The 19272-nt window shown below is 45.3% G+C and overlaps 1 protein-coding gene across 2 annotated transcripts in view; it reads right to left on the bottom strand.

The window, feature by feature from the left end:
* Positions 1–3067: 3067 nt before the first annotated feature.
* BACH2 (BTB domain and CNC homolog 2) overlaps positions 3068–19272 on the bottom strand; it is a 355721-nt gene continuing 339516 nt past the window's right edge. For both annotated transcript variants that reach the window (XM_036871014.1, XM_036871015.1), the window contains exons 6-7: positions 9067–9273; positions 3068–3582 (exon numbers count right to left, since the gene is read on the bottom strand). In XM_036871014.1, coding sequence (XP_036726909.1) covers positions 3100–3582; positions 9067–9273 — 690 coding nt within the window. In that variant the 3' untranslated portion in view covers positions 3068–3099. The remainder of the gene's footprint in view (positions 3583–9066; positions 9274–19272) is intronic.

The raw sequence follows: 19272 nt of genomic DNA, 5'->3' as shown, positions 1-19272 counted from the left end.
AGATACCACTAAATGTCACCATGCCGTGCAGATGCTATTCCTTGCTGTTAACTTGCTTTTCTCTTTCAGAAAAGACACGAGTTGCACTAAGGGATCCCAGGGAAAGGAGACAGGCTGGTTTTTAAAATTCCACTTGAGGGAACTTGGACTCTGGTCCCCAGCTAGTCCTCCCTTTGAATCAACCCGGAAATAATCTTGACAAGCACACGGTTCAGAGCTGTAAGAGACACAGACACGTCACGTCAACAATTGCACAAGGCCAGTCGCTTGTTCCTGGTGGATAGTGAACCAAATCCCAACAACTTGTTCACATCTCTTAAGAAATCGAAAGACAGTTTCTCCAGCAGTGTTTTTAACCAGTTCCCACGGCCAGGGTGGCAGGGGTGTGACTGGGGCAGAGGAAGAAACGCAAGGCAGGGGCTGGTGGGAGGAGGCTGTGGGCTGAGTTAGCAGGGAGGAGAATAGAGGACACCCCTCTCACCCCCCAGCGGGAGGCCTGCCACGCAGGACAACAGAACGGGGACGGCACGAATGGGCTCAAGACTGCCAGATGCACATGTGTTGGTACCAGGGTCAGTCACGCCAACGAGCTGGTTTGGACCTTGTTACGATATGAGCAGAAAACATTCCTTTTTCCAAAGAAGAGGAGGTCACTTAAAAAAGGCAACAAGAGAGTTAAAAAACCAAAATAATACTGTTGGCCGACTCTTCCACCAGAACACACGCCTGTGATGGATCACGTGATTCACACCGAGTTTAAATTCGAGCTGTCACCAGTTCTTCCCAAAGGCAAACCTCACGGTGAAGCACAGAACTCTTCTACTAGGCCAAGAAATCCCAACAGCCACAAGAAAAACGGTACCTCCAACTCAGAGCTGGATCACAATCTGTCTCAGACAAGCACGCACCATACATACACACAGGAGAAAAAACAAAAACCCAGAGGCAGGTTTTAAAAGTGGAACTATTTTCAAAGAAAAGCCTTTTTTTTTTTTTAATCCTACCGCATGAACCAACAAATTTCTGGCATTCATACATATTTAAACATTTAGCACTAATATTTGTACAGAAAAAAGTTAATAATACTAAAACATATGTTACTATGATTTCACTTTTCGCCTACGTCATATACTAATTTCCCCTTTTACATGCAGCTTTAATATCGTCCAAACAATGGCACAAAGAAAGAAACAAAATCAACCACCTAGTCCCCACTGCCCACCACCCCATCCCCACATCAGACTGTTCAGGACTTTTCCTGCAGCCGGCCCAGAGGAGGGAGGGAGCTGATCTCTCCCCTGCGCCGGCTGTGGCGTCCGGCACACCTTCCTGTAAACGTGGCCAGGGGCCAACGTGCCCCCTGAGCCAAGGGAAGCTGCTCTCTGTGGGTTGCAAGCCAACTAGTTTTGCAGCAAGAGAAGGAAATGATCATCAGGTGAGGGTAAGGTGTGTGCCTGGTGAGTGGGGCGGAGGGGGGGCAGTACGGAGGGCTCCTGGCCATGTCGTGTCCAAAGCCTCAGAATGAAATCTGCCTTCGGACTAGAGAAGGGTGGAAAAACCTCAGAATTCAACTCAAAGCATTTGGAGAAAGAAGAGAGAAAGAAATGCTTTTGCCTGCGTCAGGGACAGACCTCTGTCCTGCTCTCTCCTACTCTGGGCCAGCTGCGTCAACCCCAGGACGGCCACCTAAGGGCGGCACCCCCAGGGCTGTGATTCAGACCCCCTCAGGTGAGTCCCCGAGGGAGGCAGGTCCTGGGGCTGGGAAGCTGGGTGGCTCAGCAGCCAAGTCCTTCGATGGAGAAGTTCCTACTATCCTATGCTTCCGAGAGCAAGCAGAGGCCTGGGGAAGTGTTGAAATGAATGGGACTTACTCCCGGGCTGAGAAAACAGTTCTAACTTGCTATTTAGGAGCCAATGCCTGCTGAGTTCTGGTACAAAATCACGATTCCTGCTGTTTCGATGCGCTTTTGAGTGAGACGTCCAAACTCTTTCCCCACTTAGGAATCTGAACATCCAGCATCAACTCTCAACTCTCTGCATTTAAACTTTGCTTAGGAAAAGGTGGGGAGGAGGTGAAATATAAAAATATTCAAGCAGATTATTGTCTACATCCTAGGATGAATTCATTATTTGGCAAGATTGTTTTTCCTACATAATTATCACCTGAGTGCTTTTTTAATTAGCTAACTGTTTTACTTTTTTAACTAAAAGCAAAGAATATACAGTTTACTTGAGTTATACTGAAGTGACAACTTCATTTAAGAAAATAGGTTTGACCCAAAACTCAGTGCAAGTGGCAAAGTTGACCTTGACTGTACAGTATCTGCAAGAAAAAACCAAACCCACGATACTCAACTGGCACCATCTGACGGTGCCCAAACCAAACCAAACCAACAAAAAAAGGTCTGAAATAAAACCTCAAAGAAAGCTTCCAACATTGAATTCTGTCCATAAATAAGCACAACTTGAAAGTGAACGGTGAAGCAAGAAAAACGACCATCTTAACAGTTACAAACTAGTTCTAGCGTCAAGAGACAAAAGAAGAGGAATGTTGGAACCTGTTTATAAACGAGAAACGAAGTTTCCAGTTTTAGGATGAGAAAATTGAGGCATGCAGGACTTTTGCATATGGAGAGAGATATATATTTTATATATATATTATATATAATATGTACAGTCTAGCTATAAAACTTTGATGTGTATAGAAGCTGTCTTCAATGAAAAAAATTGAACATTCAGAAGAAATTCCTGAGATAGGGTTTGTGACATGGGCCACTGAGAAAAAAAATCCGTGGTTGGGTCCTAGAGGTGTTATAGTCTATCCCTGTTAAGACTGAAATGAACCCACAGACAGACAGCATTGTCACTGTCGTCTTTCCTTGCCTGAGCAAGGGGTAGCACCATCGTGAAGGTAACTAACTATATATCGCTCCTGCTTGAAGGGAGGAGAGAATACTTGGAAACAGTATTGCTGCTAAGACTGCTGTAGTGTGCACCAAATTCCTTCTTGGTTCTTCCAGACGACAGACAAACGGCACCGCAGGCTGACCCGTGGACACCTGGGTGGGAGAGGGCTGAGAACTAGGAGGCAGGCTGTCACTAGGTGTAATCTTTCCTGGGCTGTTCATCGGTTGTACACTTATCAGTCATTTCCTGGCAGAAGTCCACGGTCACCGTTTGGCTCCTGGGTTCCAGAGGAGGTCCTCTGTCTGAGAAGGTTCCTGGGTCAGTGCCTTCCAGCCTCCGAGCAGAAGTACAGTTCTCTGAGGCGCTGCTGGGCGCCCAGGGGGGCCCGGGGGCCGCTGTGCCCTGCTCCAAGCAGCAGGGCACGCTTTCCTCCACCGCACACTGGGGGGCGGCAAGGTTCTGCTCCGCGCCCAAGGGCACGGGGTTCATACCGGAGGCTGTGGGGAGACCCATGGGTCTGAGGACAGGGCAGTACCGATGCAGGGCCTGGATCTGCTCGGGGCTCTGGATATCTCGGCAGACTTCCTGGGAAAGGCAGGAGAAGTTGTCCAGCAGTTCCCCCATGCACGCTTTCAGCTGATTCCTCTCCGACAACAGCTTCTCTTTCTCACACACCTGAACAACAGAAGAAAAAGAAAAGGCCTGATCCAGCCTGAATGGGAGGACCCAGCATCCTGTTTTCTGGGGCTTTTCTTTTTAAAAAATTTTAACAGGTTTGTTGAGGTTGACGTTACATGCCATAAAATTCATTAATTTCAACTATGAAACAATCAGTGATTTGTAGTAAATTTATAAAGTTGTGTAACCATCCCATGCTACAATTTTAGAACAGTCCTATCACCCCAAGAATCTCTCTCACGGCCACTGCAGTCACTCCCCATGCCTACCCCCAGCCTCAGGCAACGACTCACCTGCATTCTATCTCTATAGATCTACCTTCTCTGGAATTTCATATAAATGGAATCATACAAGCCCACATCATTATTTTTTTTTCTATTCTTTTTCAAATTCTTTTCCCATTTAGGTTATTACAGAATATTGAGCAGAGTTCCCTGTGCTATACAGTAGGTTCTGGGGGTTTTCCAACTTTGGTTTTTGCATCCTACATTATAGTGTTAACTCATGAATGACTAGGTCAGGGTCTAGAAACTTAAAAGAGAATCTATCCAGAGAGCCTGGACACATACTTCTGCCAAGTCTCCCATCTGAGCAGCCCATCCAGATGTGCCACTGACCCTGACACCTTCCCTGTGGTAGCTTCTTTTCATGCCTCTCTGAGGCCCAGCTGAGTGACCAGCAAAATCACCACCAACCAGAAAACTGCAGAGAATCAAGGTTCCAGTTGCCTGGAATTGGGGGTTTGCAGAGAATCAATCGGAAAACTCTTAGTCCCAAACCTTGTAGTTGAAAATCTCCCCCAAATGCATTAGGTTGCGATTGCTGAAGGTCAAAAACAGTCCATCAGTTCCAACTATATGACATTCTGTAAAAGGGCAAACCTATAGAGACAGTAAAAAGATCAGTGTTTGCTAAGGGGTGGGGTGGGGGAGGGAGGGATGAATAGCTGAAGCACAGAGGATTTTTAGATGAAGCTACTCTATGTCACTGTCATGGTGGATACATGTCATTCATTATACATTTGTCCAAACCCATAGAACATACAACACCAAGAATGAACCCTAAGGTAAATTATGGACTTGGAGTGATTATGATGTGTCATTATAGCTTCATCAGTTGTAACAAACGTACCACTCTGGGAAGGCTGTGAGTGTGCAGAGGTAGAGGGCAGGTGGGAACTCTGTATTTTCCCTTCAATTCTGCTGTGAACCTAAAACTTCTCTAAAAAAAGCAAGTCTATTTAGAAAAAAACAATGAAAATTGCAAAAAGAAATCAACCATCAGCAGTTTCACATGATTCAATCCTATACTTCCCCGGTGGCACAGTGGTTAAGAATCCATCCACCTGCCAATGCAGGGGACACGGGTTCGAGCCCTGGTCCAGGAAGATCCCACATGCCGCGGAGCAACTAAACCCGTGCGCCACAACTACTGAGCCTGCGTGCCCAGAGCCCGTGCTCCGCAACAAGAGAAGCCACCGCAATGAGACGCCTGAGCACCACAACGAAGAGTAGCTCCTGCTCGCCACAACTAGAGAAAGCCCGCGCACAGCAACAAAGAGTAGCTCCTGCTCGCCGCAACTAGAGAAAGTTCGCACACAGCAACGAAGACCCAACGCAGCCAAAAATAAAAATAAATAAAGTTATGTTTTTAAAAATCCTATATCAGTAGGCTCTCCGGCCTCTGAGGCTGATGGACTGAACACAACAGCACAGATGGCTGGGGACTGTGCAGTGAGTCCCAAGACCAAATCTCTCTGGACACAGGAAGCAGGGACAGAGGTGAGGAGGCTGAGCCCTAGAGTACCAGCCCAGGGTTCTGAGATATTCTCCTTAGAGAAAACCCCACATAACCTCTTGTGTTACTAAAATTCATCACCCCATCAGAGAGATGAATTTAGCCACCACAGGGGAGACTGATGAAGGTTTTCCCATAACTAGCTGTGTGAGGAGAGAAGATGAGGAGGCTCCGTGAGGCGCATGCAGTGAAATGGATGGAAAAACGGGACATCTGAAGTGCTGTGAAGTGAGTCCTCACCCTTTGCAAGGGTGCGCAGGAGAGATGAGGAGAGGATGAAAGAGGATGGGAAAAAGAGCGGGGCGGGGCGGGGGAGAGAGAGAGTGAGAGAGAGAGAGAAGCAAACATACCAGTGGGTCTCCTACATGGGAGGTGCACGTGCCGAAAGACGAATGCAGTCTGGCAGGCAGTGTGGGCATGTGTGTCGGAGACAGAGATTTACACGGGGAAAGGGCACCTGCTAAAATATTTATAAATTTATCAAGAAAACATGTTTTAAAAATGAAAAATAAACAGATGTACAAGTGCAACTCGAGAGGAACACATTTCGCAAGTTTGCAAAAGCAGAGTGAGTGGCGTGCTGGAGACCGCGTGGGTGCAGGCGGGAGTGGGCGGGAGCTGGGCCTCGCGGGGCGGGACCAGCCTGCCCCCGCCCACCGGGAGCGGGCGCCACTCCCCAGAGCAGGGGCGGGTGTGGAGTAAAACACATCCGGAGGGCTCGCCAAGAGAAGAAATCTTACGCTTGTGGCTGTGCAGCTTGGACCTCCTTACCTGGACCTGCAAGTCTGCAAAATGGGAGGCAACACCAGCCCCAGGAGGGATCGCGGTCTCCATTCTGCCGCATCATCCTGGCCAAGCCACCCACCCCTCCACGTCCACTGATCTACGAAAGGTCCTGGGCCACTTTCTAGGGGGAAGAAGATGAAATGCTGCACGTGACAGGGTTTTGGCTCTCTGCAGGAAAGGCAGTAGAAATCAAGGCCTCGGTTAAGAACAGGATGCTTGGGCTTCCCTGGTGGCGCAGTGGTTGAAAAATCTGCCTGCCAATGCAGGGGACACGGGTTCGAGCCCTGGTCTGGGAAGATCCCACATGCCACGGAGCAACTAGGCCTGTGAGCCACAATTACTGAGCCTGCGCATCTGGAGTCTGTGCTCCGCAACAAGAGAGGCCGCGATAATGAGAGGCCCGTTCACCGCGATGAAGAGTGGCCCCCACTTGCCGCAACTAGAGAAAGCCCTCGCACAGAAACGAAGACCCAACACAGCCGTAAATAAAATAAATAAATAAATAATTAATTAATTTAAAAAAAAAACAGGATGCTCTAAGTCACAGGTGTACATCGACGCTCTCGTTCAGCAGGGAAATGCAGCACATTACTCAAGGGGTTTCCAAAAAAGCAGGGGGAGAACTAGGAGATGCCTTCTTGGTTTCTCAACCGAACAATATTAGCAAAGAGCTTTAGGTATCTGCCAGGGGCATGGCTTAGACTTTCCTATTTGCTCAGTATTACAAAATTACACAGAGAAGAGTGCTAATTACAAAAAGTCAGGCGTTTCTCAAATATGGGTGATTAGAGTTATTCTCGTACCTGAAAAAGAGTGCAGGGCCGAATTACTATAGACATGTGCTTAAGGCCCTGAAACCTTATACCCAGCAGGCTCAGCCTTGCTTGGGTCCCAACCTAAGCCCAGCAGGCTTTCCAAAGACCCCCACTCATCAGCAGCAATATCTTGCTTCCTTATGTTGGCTTAAATTAAACATTTTTGTTGTTGTTAAAACAACATTAAAGAAAAATTTGAAGGAAAGAAGGAATTTGTAATCTCATGACTCAGTCACAATTTCTAATACATTTTAGGGCAACAGACATTTCCTGAGAGGCTTCTCAAGACTGTCTTGTTGTGAGGAACCTACAGTCTAGGGCCAGGGCTGAGGAGACAGACACATACACGGATAATGCAAGACTAATGTGGTAAGTATGAAGCCAGAGGTCAGATCAGGGCTCTGAGGACAGGTGCTCAGCCTCACCAGGGACTCAGGAAAGGGGCTTATTGGAGAGGTGACAGTAACCTGACTCTTAAGGAACAAAGGATGTAGTCGGAGAAAAAAACAGTCGAGGACTGTCCGAGGTAGAGGAGAAATAGCAGAGGCATGAGCACAGAGGTAGAAACAGCAGGAGATGGGGCTGAGGGGAAGAGCATCCAGTTTGATTTTATTGGGGGTCCAGTTCCAAGAAGAGAGAGGAAGGTGATGCTGGAGGGTAGACTGAATCATGGAGAGCACAGTGCATCTTGCTAAGGAGCTTGGCCTTTATTTTGTAGGTGATGGCAGCTGCTGAACATGGGCACATTTTCCCTGCTTGGCTGGTGTTAATTAAATTAAGAGAAAAAAAAAAAGACCCCAAGGTCCAGGACTATCTTGATAACAGGTAACATTTACTCAGGCTTCTCAAATGTCTTATTTTGCTCTTAGGTTCTCGTTAGGACAACGGCTTACCAGGAGGCAAAGGACTGCCACGTATAGCCTGAGGACCCAAACTTAGATCATGACCACAGTCCGTGGCCTCCCTCTTCTTCAGCCTGACACAGACAGGGCACCTGGGATGAGTTTCCAGGATTTGGCCGGCAGAAAGGCTGAGCTGAGTGAAGGTGCGTTGATTGCCTTCAAGGGTACAATCAGGAGCCAGAGGCCACCTGGATTTACTTCCTGTAGCTTAAGGTTGCTTATCAAGGAGAAGGGAGTGCAGAGCTCTGAGTGAGGGGGAGGCTTGGGAGATGGGAGATTATTCCCCGAGGCAAAATACTCTCAGGCACAGGGAGGAGGTGACAGCCACTTTGAGGCAGAATTCAGGACCCTGGGGCTGTGAAGGGCTTCAGGAGATCACATGGCTGAGCGACCCCTGGTGGTAGGCTGGTGTCCTGCCTCTAACCTACACTCCTCCATGGGAGGTGGGAGAAAGCAGTGCAAATAACAAGATTTGGAATCAGGCAGCTGGGTTTGCATTCAAGCTCTGCCACATAGTGGGGAGTTACCTAACCTCTCTGCACTCTGGTTTCCTCCTTTGTAAATGGAGATAAAGTAGAACCTAAATCATAGGGTTGATGTGAGGATTACATGTGATCACCTACAGAAAGAGATTAGAATAATATCTGGTCCACATATGCACTCAATAAATGTTAGCTCTCAGCACACATGTTGAATGGAAAATAAAAAAGAAGCACCTCTAGGGGAGGGAAGGAATGGGAGTTTGGGATTAGCAGAGGCAAACTATTATATATAGAATGGATAAACAACAAGGTCCTACTGTAGAGCACAGGGAACTATATTCAATATGCTGTAACAAACTATAATGGAAAATAATATGAAAAAGAATATATGTATAACTGAGTCGCTTTGCTGTACAGAAGAAATTAACACAACACTGTAAATCAACTATATGTCAATAAATTTAAAAAAATATACGAATGGCTGAAAGATATAAAATACTGACACACAATCACACACCTGCACAGACACACACACATTACAGATGTAAAGGTATTATTTTTGTTGAGAACTCGTTAAAAATCAACTCGAACTTCCCTGAACGGTGGCCCTTCTCTCTACCTCTCCGGCCTTCGCTACCGTAACTTTGCTTCAGCCCCGGTCACTCCAGGTTGCTGACAGCAAAGGGCGGGCCAACTCACCAGTTTGCGGATTTCACATTCTAAGTTCTGAATACAGTCCAGCTTCCTCTTGCGGCAGCGCTGGGCCGCGATGCGGTTCTTGCTGCGCCGGCGGACGTCGTGAATGAACTCTAACTGCTCTGAGGTTAGCTTGTGCATCTTAATCATCATCTGGAAATCATTCCTTGGAAGATCTGTGATTTGATCTACAGGAAAGGGAAGTTTGACCTGGAACCAAGAATAACAGAACATGATTATGGCAGCTGGAGTTTTGTTTTCATTCTGGCAGGTGGAACATCAAAAATTGGAAAAACCTCCTTTTTACAATGACCAACTACTCTGAAAACTACTGAAGCAGGCAGTGATTATTCTTTCCTGTTTCAAAAATAAATAAGATGTAATATTCAGATAATCAAACAGAATGTGAGTACACACATTATAATGTGGTTATTATTCCTGAGATCTTTGAAGCAAACAGCATGGAAAATATTGGAAAATGTATACACTGTCATTGCTACAGCACTTTTGTAAGAAGGGCTCTATAGTTAGTTGAAACCTACTCCCATTGAGCCTCAACTCAGTAAAATGACAGTTTATAGACAGACATCAACTGAAGAATCATCTAAAACACTTGAATGAAGAGAGCACTGCACACCTTGAAGATGCTGGAAAGATGAAACAGTCAGTGTAATTTGTAGTTACAACAGCATAAGGGAGATGTAGGAAAAGAACCTGGAGGGGCTACACCAGTATGATCTAGGAGTTAGAACTGGGCTTTAGTCCTTCCTGCCAGACGTGAGACTGCAGGCTGGTTACTTTACTTCTCTGAGCCTCAATTTCCTCATCTGCAGAACTGGGGCACGCTTTTTAGTTGCACAGTGCTATACACCCATTAGGGACTTCGCATTTTTGGAAAATACAATGGCCAACCCTTCTCACATTTTCTTTTACAACGTGATGTTGACCTTCCTCAGTCAAGAGGTGGGATGCGTGTTCCTGCCTCTTGACCAATACAATGCAGGGGGGAGTAACGGCGTGTAACTTCTGAGGCTACATCATAAAAGCTGTGCAGCCTCCCCTTAGGCCTCTTAGATGGTGCTCTCTGGAGGACACCAGCTGCTGAGCCTCAAGGACACTCAAGCAGCCCTGTGGAGAGCCCCACGTGGAAAAGAACTGAGGCCTACAGCCAACAACCAGCATCACCTCACCAGTCACATGAACGAGCCACCTTGGACGTGGATCCTCTGGGCCCAGGCAAACCTTCAGGGATTGGCCCGAGACAACATCTGACTTCAACCCCATGAGATATTCTGAGCCAGGAGTGCTCAGATGGGCCACTCCTGAATTCCAGACCCATAGAAACAGTGAGAGATGTTAAATGATTATCATTGTTTGAAGCCACAAAGTTTTGGGGTGATCTGTTATGCAGCAACAGATAACCGATGCAGATACTATTATCAGAAAGAGTCCTACTTTCAAACTCTTGACAAATCAAGGCAGGTAAGCATCATCCAAAGAGAGGACACTAGTCTTTTTAGAGATGGATCTATGTCCTCCTTATATTCTGTTACATGCTTCTTTACAACCCTGTGGCGGTTTGAAATCTTTCTTAGGAAAAGAACTGCTATTCTTGTGGGCTTCCTCAGCACCCACAAGGTAGAGAACACAGGCCTGCACCTTCCAGCAGTCTGCCGTCGCCCTCTTCAAGACTACTGACGAGGACTTAGACACTGAATTTATGGTTACCAGTGGGGAAGGGTGGAGGGGAGGGATAGTTAGGGAGTTTGGGATTGACATATACACTCTGCTATATTTATATATTTATTATTATTATTTTAAAGAACTTTATTTACTTTGGCTGCGCCAGGTCTCTTAGTTGCGGCATGCATGTGGGATCTAGTTCCCTGACCAGGGATTGAACCCAGGCCCTCTGCATTGGGAGCGCAAAGTCTTACTCACTGGACCACCAGGGAAATCCCTACATACCGCTATATTTAAAATGTATAACCAACAAGGACCTACTGTATAGCACAGGGAACTCTGCTCAATATTCTGTAACAACCTAATTGAGAAAAGAATTTGAAAAAGAATAGATACATGTATATGTATAACTGAATCACTTTGTTGTATATCTGAAACTAACACAACATTGTTAATCAACTATACTCCAGTATAAAATAAAAAGTTAAAAAAAAGACTCCTGACAAGGCAGAGACTTGAGGGGTCAGTTCTGGTCCTGCTCAGAAGCTTCTGGAAGAGGAAGATTGCATGTTGCTTGGCCAAGAGACAGTGTTTCCCTGCTCGGACGGCTGAACTCCCGCTTACACTAGCGTCTGCTTTAGGTGGACCAGCAGATGGCACTATAAACCTAAACTTCCTTCAGGAGCCAGGCCAGCGCTGTCCAATGCAAACAACGTGAGCTGCGTGTGTGATTTTTACATCTTCTAGTAGCCACGTTAAAGGAAGTGCAAAGAAACAGGTGAAATTAATTTTAATAATATATTTAATTGAACCCAATGGAGCTAAAATATTTTCAACATGTAATTACCATTAAAAATTATTGAGATATTTCACCTTTTGGGGGGTACTAAATTTTCAAAATCCGAGGTGTATTTTACACTTGGGGGTTCATTACAATTCAGATGAGCCTCGTTTCCAGGGCTCAGTAGCCACGTGTGACGTATGCCTCCTCTACTGGACAGCACAGCTCTAGAAGACGGAACAAGTGGACTCGAGTGAACTTCAGTAACCAGAGAATCAGACTGGCAGGTCTGGGCTTAATTGATCAAAATATTTTGGGGTGAAGAATCCAGGCCCTCGTTAATATTCAGAAGCTGCAGCGTTATGTCTGGGTTGTTCAGGGGAGTGAGATGGAGATATTTTATCCTAAGCTCAGGCTTTTGCTTTGGTTGCATCAGATACAGGCAGACATGAGTCTGGATCCTGGCATTTGTGGCCCGTTAATCCCCAGGCACAAAGGCAATCCTACTAAAGATCTGCCTTCCTGCGGCTGGGTGCAACGGCTTAGTCAGGTTACCTCATAGCTCTGAGCCTGTTAGACGTGGCATTTGCTGAAGGCTCCCAGTGGGTGCTCTGATTGAACTTCCACAGGGCGAACTCTGTCCCATGACACCTGTCAAATTCTGGCCCAAGAGAGCAGAATCGCAACAGTGCACATGACACATGCTCAGCTCAGCCCTGCTTTGGCTGCTAATGACGGGCAGTCAGGACAAACAGCTCCTTGTTTATGGACCCAGGAGAGGGCTTTGTCCACGGGCTGTGTTTGCGCAGGGCTTATAATGATATGAAAGAATGTTTGATTTCCCTTTTATACCCTTTGGATAACAAACAGACACTCAGATCCTGGACGGTACCTAAATAACACAGAGGTCGGTCTGTTGGGTACAGGGATGTTTCCACACCAGGCAGGAGGCTTGTTTGCACAGCAGGGGTTACAGCACTTCGGGCTTGGGCTTCGTGGCGTCTCCCCCTCTGCTGACAACAAAGCAATTCTGCTTCTGCTCTACGGTGTGTTTACTTATTTTCAGACAGAATATATACCTATAGCTCAGGCCACAGGGAAAGTCAAAAGGCCTTCTATACCAAGAGCTACTGTATTTAAAATCCTCCAGACAGCAAACATAAAACACTACGGAAACAGGACCGAGGTTGACAGGAAAGAGGAAAAATCAACAATGCTGGTTTCAAAGTCCTTGAAGCAAAAGGCCATATAACATTTCAGCAGAGCTGTTGCAACTCAAGCTGCTTTGCAAAGAGGTCAAAGGAAAATCATCAGCTATAGACTTTCTTCCACATGAAAAAAAAAAAAAAAAAAGCCCAAACCCCAGCTACTCTTGTTTCTTTCGAAAAGGTGCTGCTACCCTTCTAGCTAGGGAGGACTTACCCCAACTACCAAAGGGAAGCCCCTGACTGTTCTTGGAAAGGCACAGTGGAAATTTCGCCACACCTATTTGTTGATTTCAGGGTAGTAAGTTCCAAGCTGAAGGGCATCTTCCCCCGGGATGAAGGGCAGCTGCAGACCCACTATGGAGCTGGGAGAACATTCCTTTCCCAGGCTGGCAGGCATCCACATAGTCCCCAAATGGGCTCAAAAGTCAGCTAATGTGACTTGGCCTTGGACCTTGAGAAGGCTGAGGCCCTCCTGACTGCCTTTCTTCTGGCAAATTCTTAGAACCCAATGATTCCTCCAGGATTTTACTTCTCGGAGGTAGCTTAGTTTTCATTCCACGGACTCTTGTAAACAGTGAGGTGACAAGATGGAGAGTCCAGCCAATCACCACCACCACCATTCGGCGATCACACGTGAGCGAGGCTCAGCGCAGAGGCACGGAAGGCTGGCCAGGCTGCTTAGAAGGGCAAGGGCCCGAGGGGTCCGGGGCGCCGACGCCTCTCTAGACAGGTGCTTGCCACCGCTTGGGTTCTCAGTGGAGACTCACTCCGAGAGTTGGGCAGCCTCAGCTTGTCTAATCTGCTCTGTTGCTGTCATCCTGGCCCCAGCACGGTACTCACTCTCCTCTCTCCGGAGCACAGCAGGAGGAACAGGGCAGAAGCTGTTTTCACCTGGTACCCATCCTGGCCGGCTCGGTAGTGACCAGAGGAGGGGCTCAGACCTCCTGGGAGCTCCCTGCAATGAGTGGTCCCTGCACTGCCGAGGGGTCTCTGGCCCTAGGGGCTGACAAAAGGTGGGAAGACGCTGTGACATCTGGACAGTGAAAGAAACCTAAATATTCCTCCTCGGGGGCCTGACCAGGGGTTGCTGCTGGCTGGACCCCAGGTGCTGGTGCTTCTTTCTCACCAGACAGAAAGCAGCTGCTCCCTTTCTCTCTCCTGCCAACAACTACCCTGTTTCTGCCGCCAAAACCACATCCCCTCTCTCCCAGTTAAACAAAAATACCATCTAAAAATTGTACGAGAAGTATAACTTCTGGCAGAAAATTCAATGATGAGACAAAAGAGGAGAATAAAGTGTCCACACCCAAACAATGACTCCTCTGCTCCGGTGGACTTCCCCGTGATCTTTGCTTCCTCTGTATACTTTTTACAGGGTTGTAATCAGACAGTGCAACGCCTACCTCACCTCACCATGCCTCTCAACACACATCTCACTCGCCTGGTGTCTTCGCTGTGCTGGATGGGGGCTGTTGGAGAAGCAGGACAGAGATGCAGGCGTTGTAGAAAAAGGCGAAAAAAAGCACCTCTTTCCTCTAGCAATCCCAGCGGAAGCTTGTTGGTCAATCTTCTTTCCTATCTCCTTTCTTGGTTTCACTATTAGATGGTGAGTAGAAGCTGCAGGAGTTGGACCCCTTAGCAGTACCCTGAGGACCTGATGGTGCAGTGCAGTCACCTCTCCAAAGCCTTTAACATTTATGCTCTTACAAGCCCCTCAGATCCCTGTGAGTTGTCTGGGGGACAAAGCAAGATGCCCATTGGGCTGACAATTCTAGTGCTGTTGGAATGGCGACAGCCAACTCTGTGCCGGGCAGATGCCAGTGACAAAATCTCCCCTGCCAAAGACACACTTCCTGCACAACTGTCTGTCTAACCTCTGTTCTTATGATCCAGTTTCTGAACCAAACACAGGACACCTGGAATTTAGTTGTGATGCTGCAATTACCTAGCTATGTGATCTCAGGCAAGTCTTTCCTTCTCTGTCCTGAAGTTCTTTGAGGATCTGGGAGTCAGAGGGAGATAATATCTGCCCTACTTAGCTGAGAGGATTGCTATGAAGAATAAAACTGGATAATAGATGGAGAAAGTGCTTTAAAAAGCTTGAATTGCCTTATGACTATGAAGTATTATTATTATTTTTTAAGCGAGAATTCTTTTTATTTATTTATTTTTAGTATTTATTTATTTATTTGGTTGCACTGGCTCCTTAGTTGTGGCATGCGAACTCTTAGTTGTGGCATGCAAGTGGGATCTAGTTCCCTGAGCAGGGATTGAACCCAGGCCCCCTGCATTGGGAGTGCGGAGTCCTATCCACTGCACCACCAGGGAATTCCCATTATTATTATTATTAGTACTAGTAGTCGTTGTGGAGTATTAGTATTTGTTTATCAGCCCTACGTTTCTTTGTCACATAGATTCTTCTTTCTGTCATACGATATGCTTTGCAGTTACAGATGCTAAGAGTCTTTCTAGACAACGTGAAAACATTGTTTTAATTAGAAATATGGCTGACTTCTATGCTGCCCAGCAAGGTTTTCTTTCTAAATATTAAGCAGACCAACTACAGTTACTTGTAAAAAGATGCCTGATTCAACAAACCACAAAAATGACTGTAAACATTTTACATCCAACATATGTCTGGAAGCCAACATTTGGGTGGAAGACTTAGAGTCAGACACGGCTCTTCTGTAACATTTCTGTGTTTGCTCTGGACCTTATTTCTCCCTGCCCCAACACATACACCAACATACATGTACACACATCACCCTCATACACTTTCATGCCTCTTGACATGAAGCATGTTAATAAAGCAAGTCCAGGACTTCCCTGGTGGCACAGTGGTTAAGAATCCACCTGCCAATGCAGGGAACACGGGTTCAAGCCCTGGCCTGGGAAGATCCCACGTGCTGCGGAGCAACTAAGCCCATGCATCACAACTACTGAGCCTGCGCTCTAGAGCCCGCATGCCACAACTACTGAGCCCGCGAGCCGCAACTACTGAGCCCGTGCACTGCAACAAAAGAGTAGCCCCCGCTCACCGCAACTAGAGAAAGCCCACGCGCAGCAACAAAGACCCAACACAGCCAAAAAAATAAAATAGATAAAGCAAGTCCAACTAATCAATGCTTTTGACTATGCAAATAAACTGTCTTCCTAGTGCTTCTTTATTAAAATCTACAGTTAATGCTTGTGGTACAAAACTATGTCACTAAGATGCTTACTACTTGGCAAATGCTCGTGACTCTTCTATAATTTTCAAAATTTAAAAATGAACCTGTAAACCACAATGAGATATCACTTTACACCACGAGAATGGCTATAATAAAAAAGATGGACAGTAACAAATGTTGATGAGGATGCAGAGAAATTGGATCCCTCATACATTGCTGGTAGGAATGTAAAATGGTTCAGTTACCTTGGAAAACAGTCTAGTAGTTCCTCAGAATGCTACACATAGAGTTATCATATGATTTAGCAATTCCACTCCTTGGTATATAACGAAGAGAATTGAAAACACATGTCTACAAGAAACTTGTACACAAATGCTCATAGCAGATAACTGATAATGGCCCCAAAGTGGAAATAACCTAAATGTCCCTCAACTGATGAATGGATCAACAAAATTGGTATATCTACACAGTGGAATATTATTCAGCAATAAAAAGGAGTGAAGAACTGATACATGATAATGTACCTGGTGGGTACATCAATGGCAAGGAGGAACCTTGAAAACATGCTAAATGAAAGAAGCCAGACACAAATGGCCACATATTGTAAGATTCCTTTGAAATGAAATATCTAGACTAGGCAATCTATAGAGACAGAAGATAGTTTAGTAATTTCATGGGGTAAGGGAAGAGGGCAATGAGAATTGATTGCTGCTGGATATTATGTTTTTTTGGGGGGTTATGAAAATATTCTGGGATTAGACATTGGTGATGGTCATACAACTTTGTGAATCATTGAAAACCACTGAACTGTTCATTTTAACAGAGTGAATTTTATGGTATATGAATTATATCTCAATTAAGAATCTGTGTGAGATATACAGAATTCAAACATTACAGAAATACATAGAAATTAACCTTTCCCTGTATTCCCTCTTGCCAACTTTGCCTCCCATTTTATCTTATTCTCTATACTGCTTTTATTATTTATAATATGTTTCTTTATGAAGTAAACTGGGACCTTGTTATACATACTGTTTATGTTACCTTTTTCACTTAATATGACCTGTCCATTTTTTCATCATTGGAAGAAAAAAATTCCCAAGTTGGGGACTTCCCTGGCGGTCTAGTGGTTAGGACTCCATGCTTCCACTGCAGAGGGCATGGGTTTGATTCCTGGTTGGGCAACCAAGATCCCACATGCCGTGCTGTGCAGCCAAAAATAAATAAATAAATAAAAATTCCCAAGTTGACTTTTTAAGTAAAATAGCAAACCCAGAAGTCATAAAGAAAAAGATTGATAATTTGATTACATAAAACTTAAATTTTTTTTAAATGGAAAAAGACACTATAAAAAGTAGACAAGGAGAAGATATAGGATTAATATAAGAAAGGATTAATATTCCTATATTAAGCATTAATGATCCTGTAAATTGACTAAAGTCAAACAACATACCCAAAAAGTGGACAAATGGGAAGTCCAGGAAAGGAAACACAAAATGGCGAATACACACAAGAAAGTTATCAACTTCACTAGAAGTCATCATGTTTTGCCCATCAGATTGGCAAAAAACAAAAGGACTGGTGACCACTACTACTGGCAAGAACAGGGGGCAATGGACACTCATAAGTTGCTGAAGGATATGTGAATTGCTACAACCTTTTGGGAAAGTAGGTAGGTAGTATTTAACAAATGAGTATAACCTTTAACCCATTTATGGGGGCTCTAACCCACAAAAATAAAAGCACCACCACTAAACATGTTCACAAGAATGTTTATTGCACCAATGTTTGTAAGAGGGAAAAAACTGGAAACCGGAATGTCTGTTGATAGGTGATCGCTGAGTCAATTGTGATTTATGGGAACCACGGATATTAAAGAAGCATGTGTCAACCCTACACAATTGACCTAGAGGCACGTACACAGTAGACAGCTATGTGCAAAAAGCAAGTTGCTTAGTAATTACATGGCAAATGGTATTAAAATAAAACCCAAACCCCTAGAGATGCGAATGTGTGTTTATATACTGTTGTAGGCACAGAGGAAGCCTGCTAAATTTGGTATGTTAGGGGCTGGGTATGCTGTGATTGATTATTTAAAAAGAGGAACTTAAAAAAGCTGATTGTTGATAAAGGACAATATTGTGCTTATTTAAACTTTCCTCAAAGCTGGGGAAGAGTTAGGATGAGAAGTCAATGCTGGCGAGATAGGAGAGTTAAGAGGGTGTAACTAGAAATCAGAATATAAGGTAGGTTAACACTTTTCTTTTGATCTAACATTTTGGCTCTTTACAGAGAAAGAGAGATTGGGAGGAAGCCAGGACCCGTCAGTCTGAAGTACTGAACAGGTGGCTGGCTGGAGGTGGAAACTCTTCTTTTTTGAATTTTATTTATTTTTTGGCCATGCCACACGGCATGCGGGATCTTAGTTCCCTGACCAGGGATCGAACCCGAGCTCCCTGCAGTGAAAGCGCAGAATCTTAACCACTGGACCGCCAAGAAAGTCCCCTGGAAACTCTTTTTTTGGTTTCTGGCTCTGGCATCTCTTTGGGGTTCACTTGGAAGATAAGTCACCTGGAACCTTACACAAGAGCAGATCGGGGAAGAATCAGCCCAGGAGATGTTGGCTTCTGGATCAGTTATGATTCACTTTGTGAAGAGTTTGCCTTCAGTGTTATTACTGGAGACCACACTTCCACTGGGGTCAAAGAAACTCCCCAAAGCAAAGTACTAACTCAAAGAGGAGCAGTCATGCTAAGTCCCTGAGACAGTTCTTGCAAAACCTAATCTCTACTTTAGGAAAACTAAAAGGTCAAATTGGGAAAAAACCTTAGCTTCACTATAACAATCCTACCCAGAATGTACTACCGAGAGGGGCTAAATGTGATTCCCGAAATGACACAGAAATTTGGAAAATGTCTCTTCTTTCAAGACTGTTTAGAAATGCAAAGAACAGATCTATTTTTTTAAAGTGAAAATAAAAATATTTTTGAAAACAGCGGTATTTTTTGAGGGGAGACTAGTCCTGTTCATGACTATTTTATAGGTTGAATGGTTCTTCCTGTTCTTTTTTTTCCCTCCCCACCCACCCCAACCAGGGATCGAACCTGCGCCCCCTGCAGTGGACGCGCAGAGCCCTAACCACTGGACCGCCAAGGAAGCCCCAATTTTTCCTTTTCATTGATTCATTTAAAACTGAAAAGGTCTAAGGTAGACAAGTGATAAGGCCCGAACACAGGAAAGACACATGTGCTCTTGTTGGCAGCATTTAGTTCCAAGAAGTGACTTTAAGTTCTCTTTGGGGACATTAGACAGACAAAAGGAGATTTATCTGAAACTGACAGGTCCTTAAACATATGCAAATGTCATA

This window comes from Balaenoptera musculus, chromosome 12, assembly GCF_009873245.2.
Source record: "Balaenoptera musculus isolate JJ_BM4_2016_0621 chromosome 12, mBalMus1.pri.v3, whole genome shotgun sequence".
Lineage (NCBI taxonomy): Eukaryota > Metazoa > Chordata > Mammalia > Artiodactyla > Balaenopteridae > Balaenoptera > Balaenoptera musculus.
The sequence above is the reverse complement of the archived record's forward strand: the minus strand, read 5'-3'. Positions and strand labels throughout refer to the sequence as shown.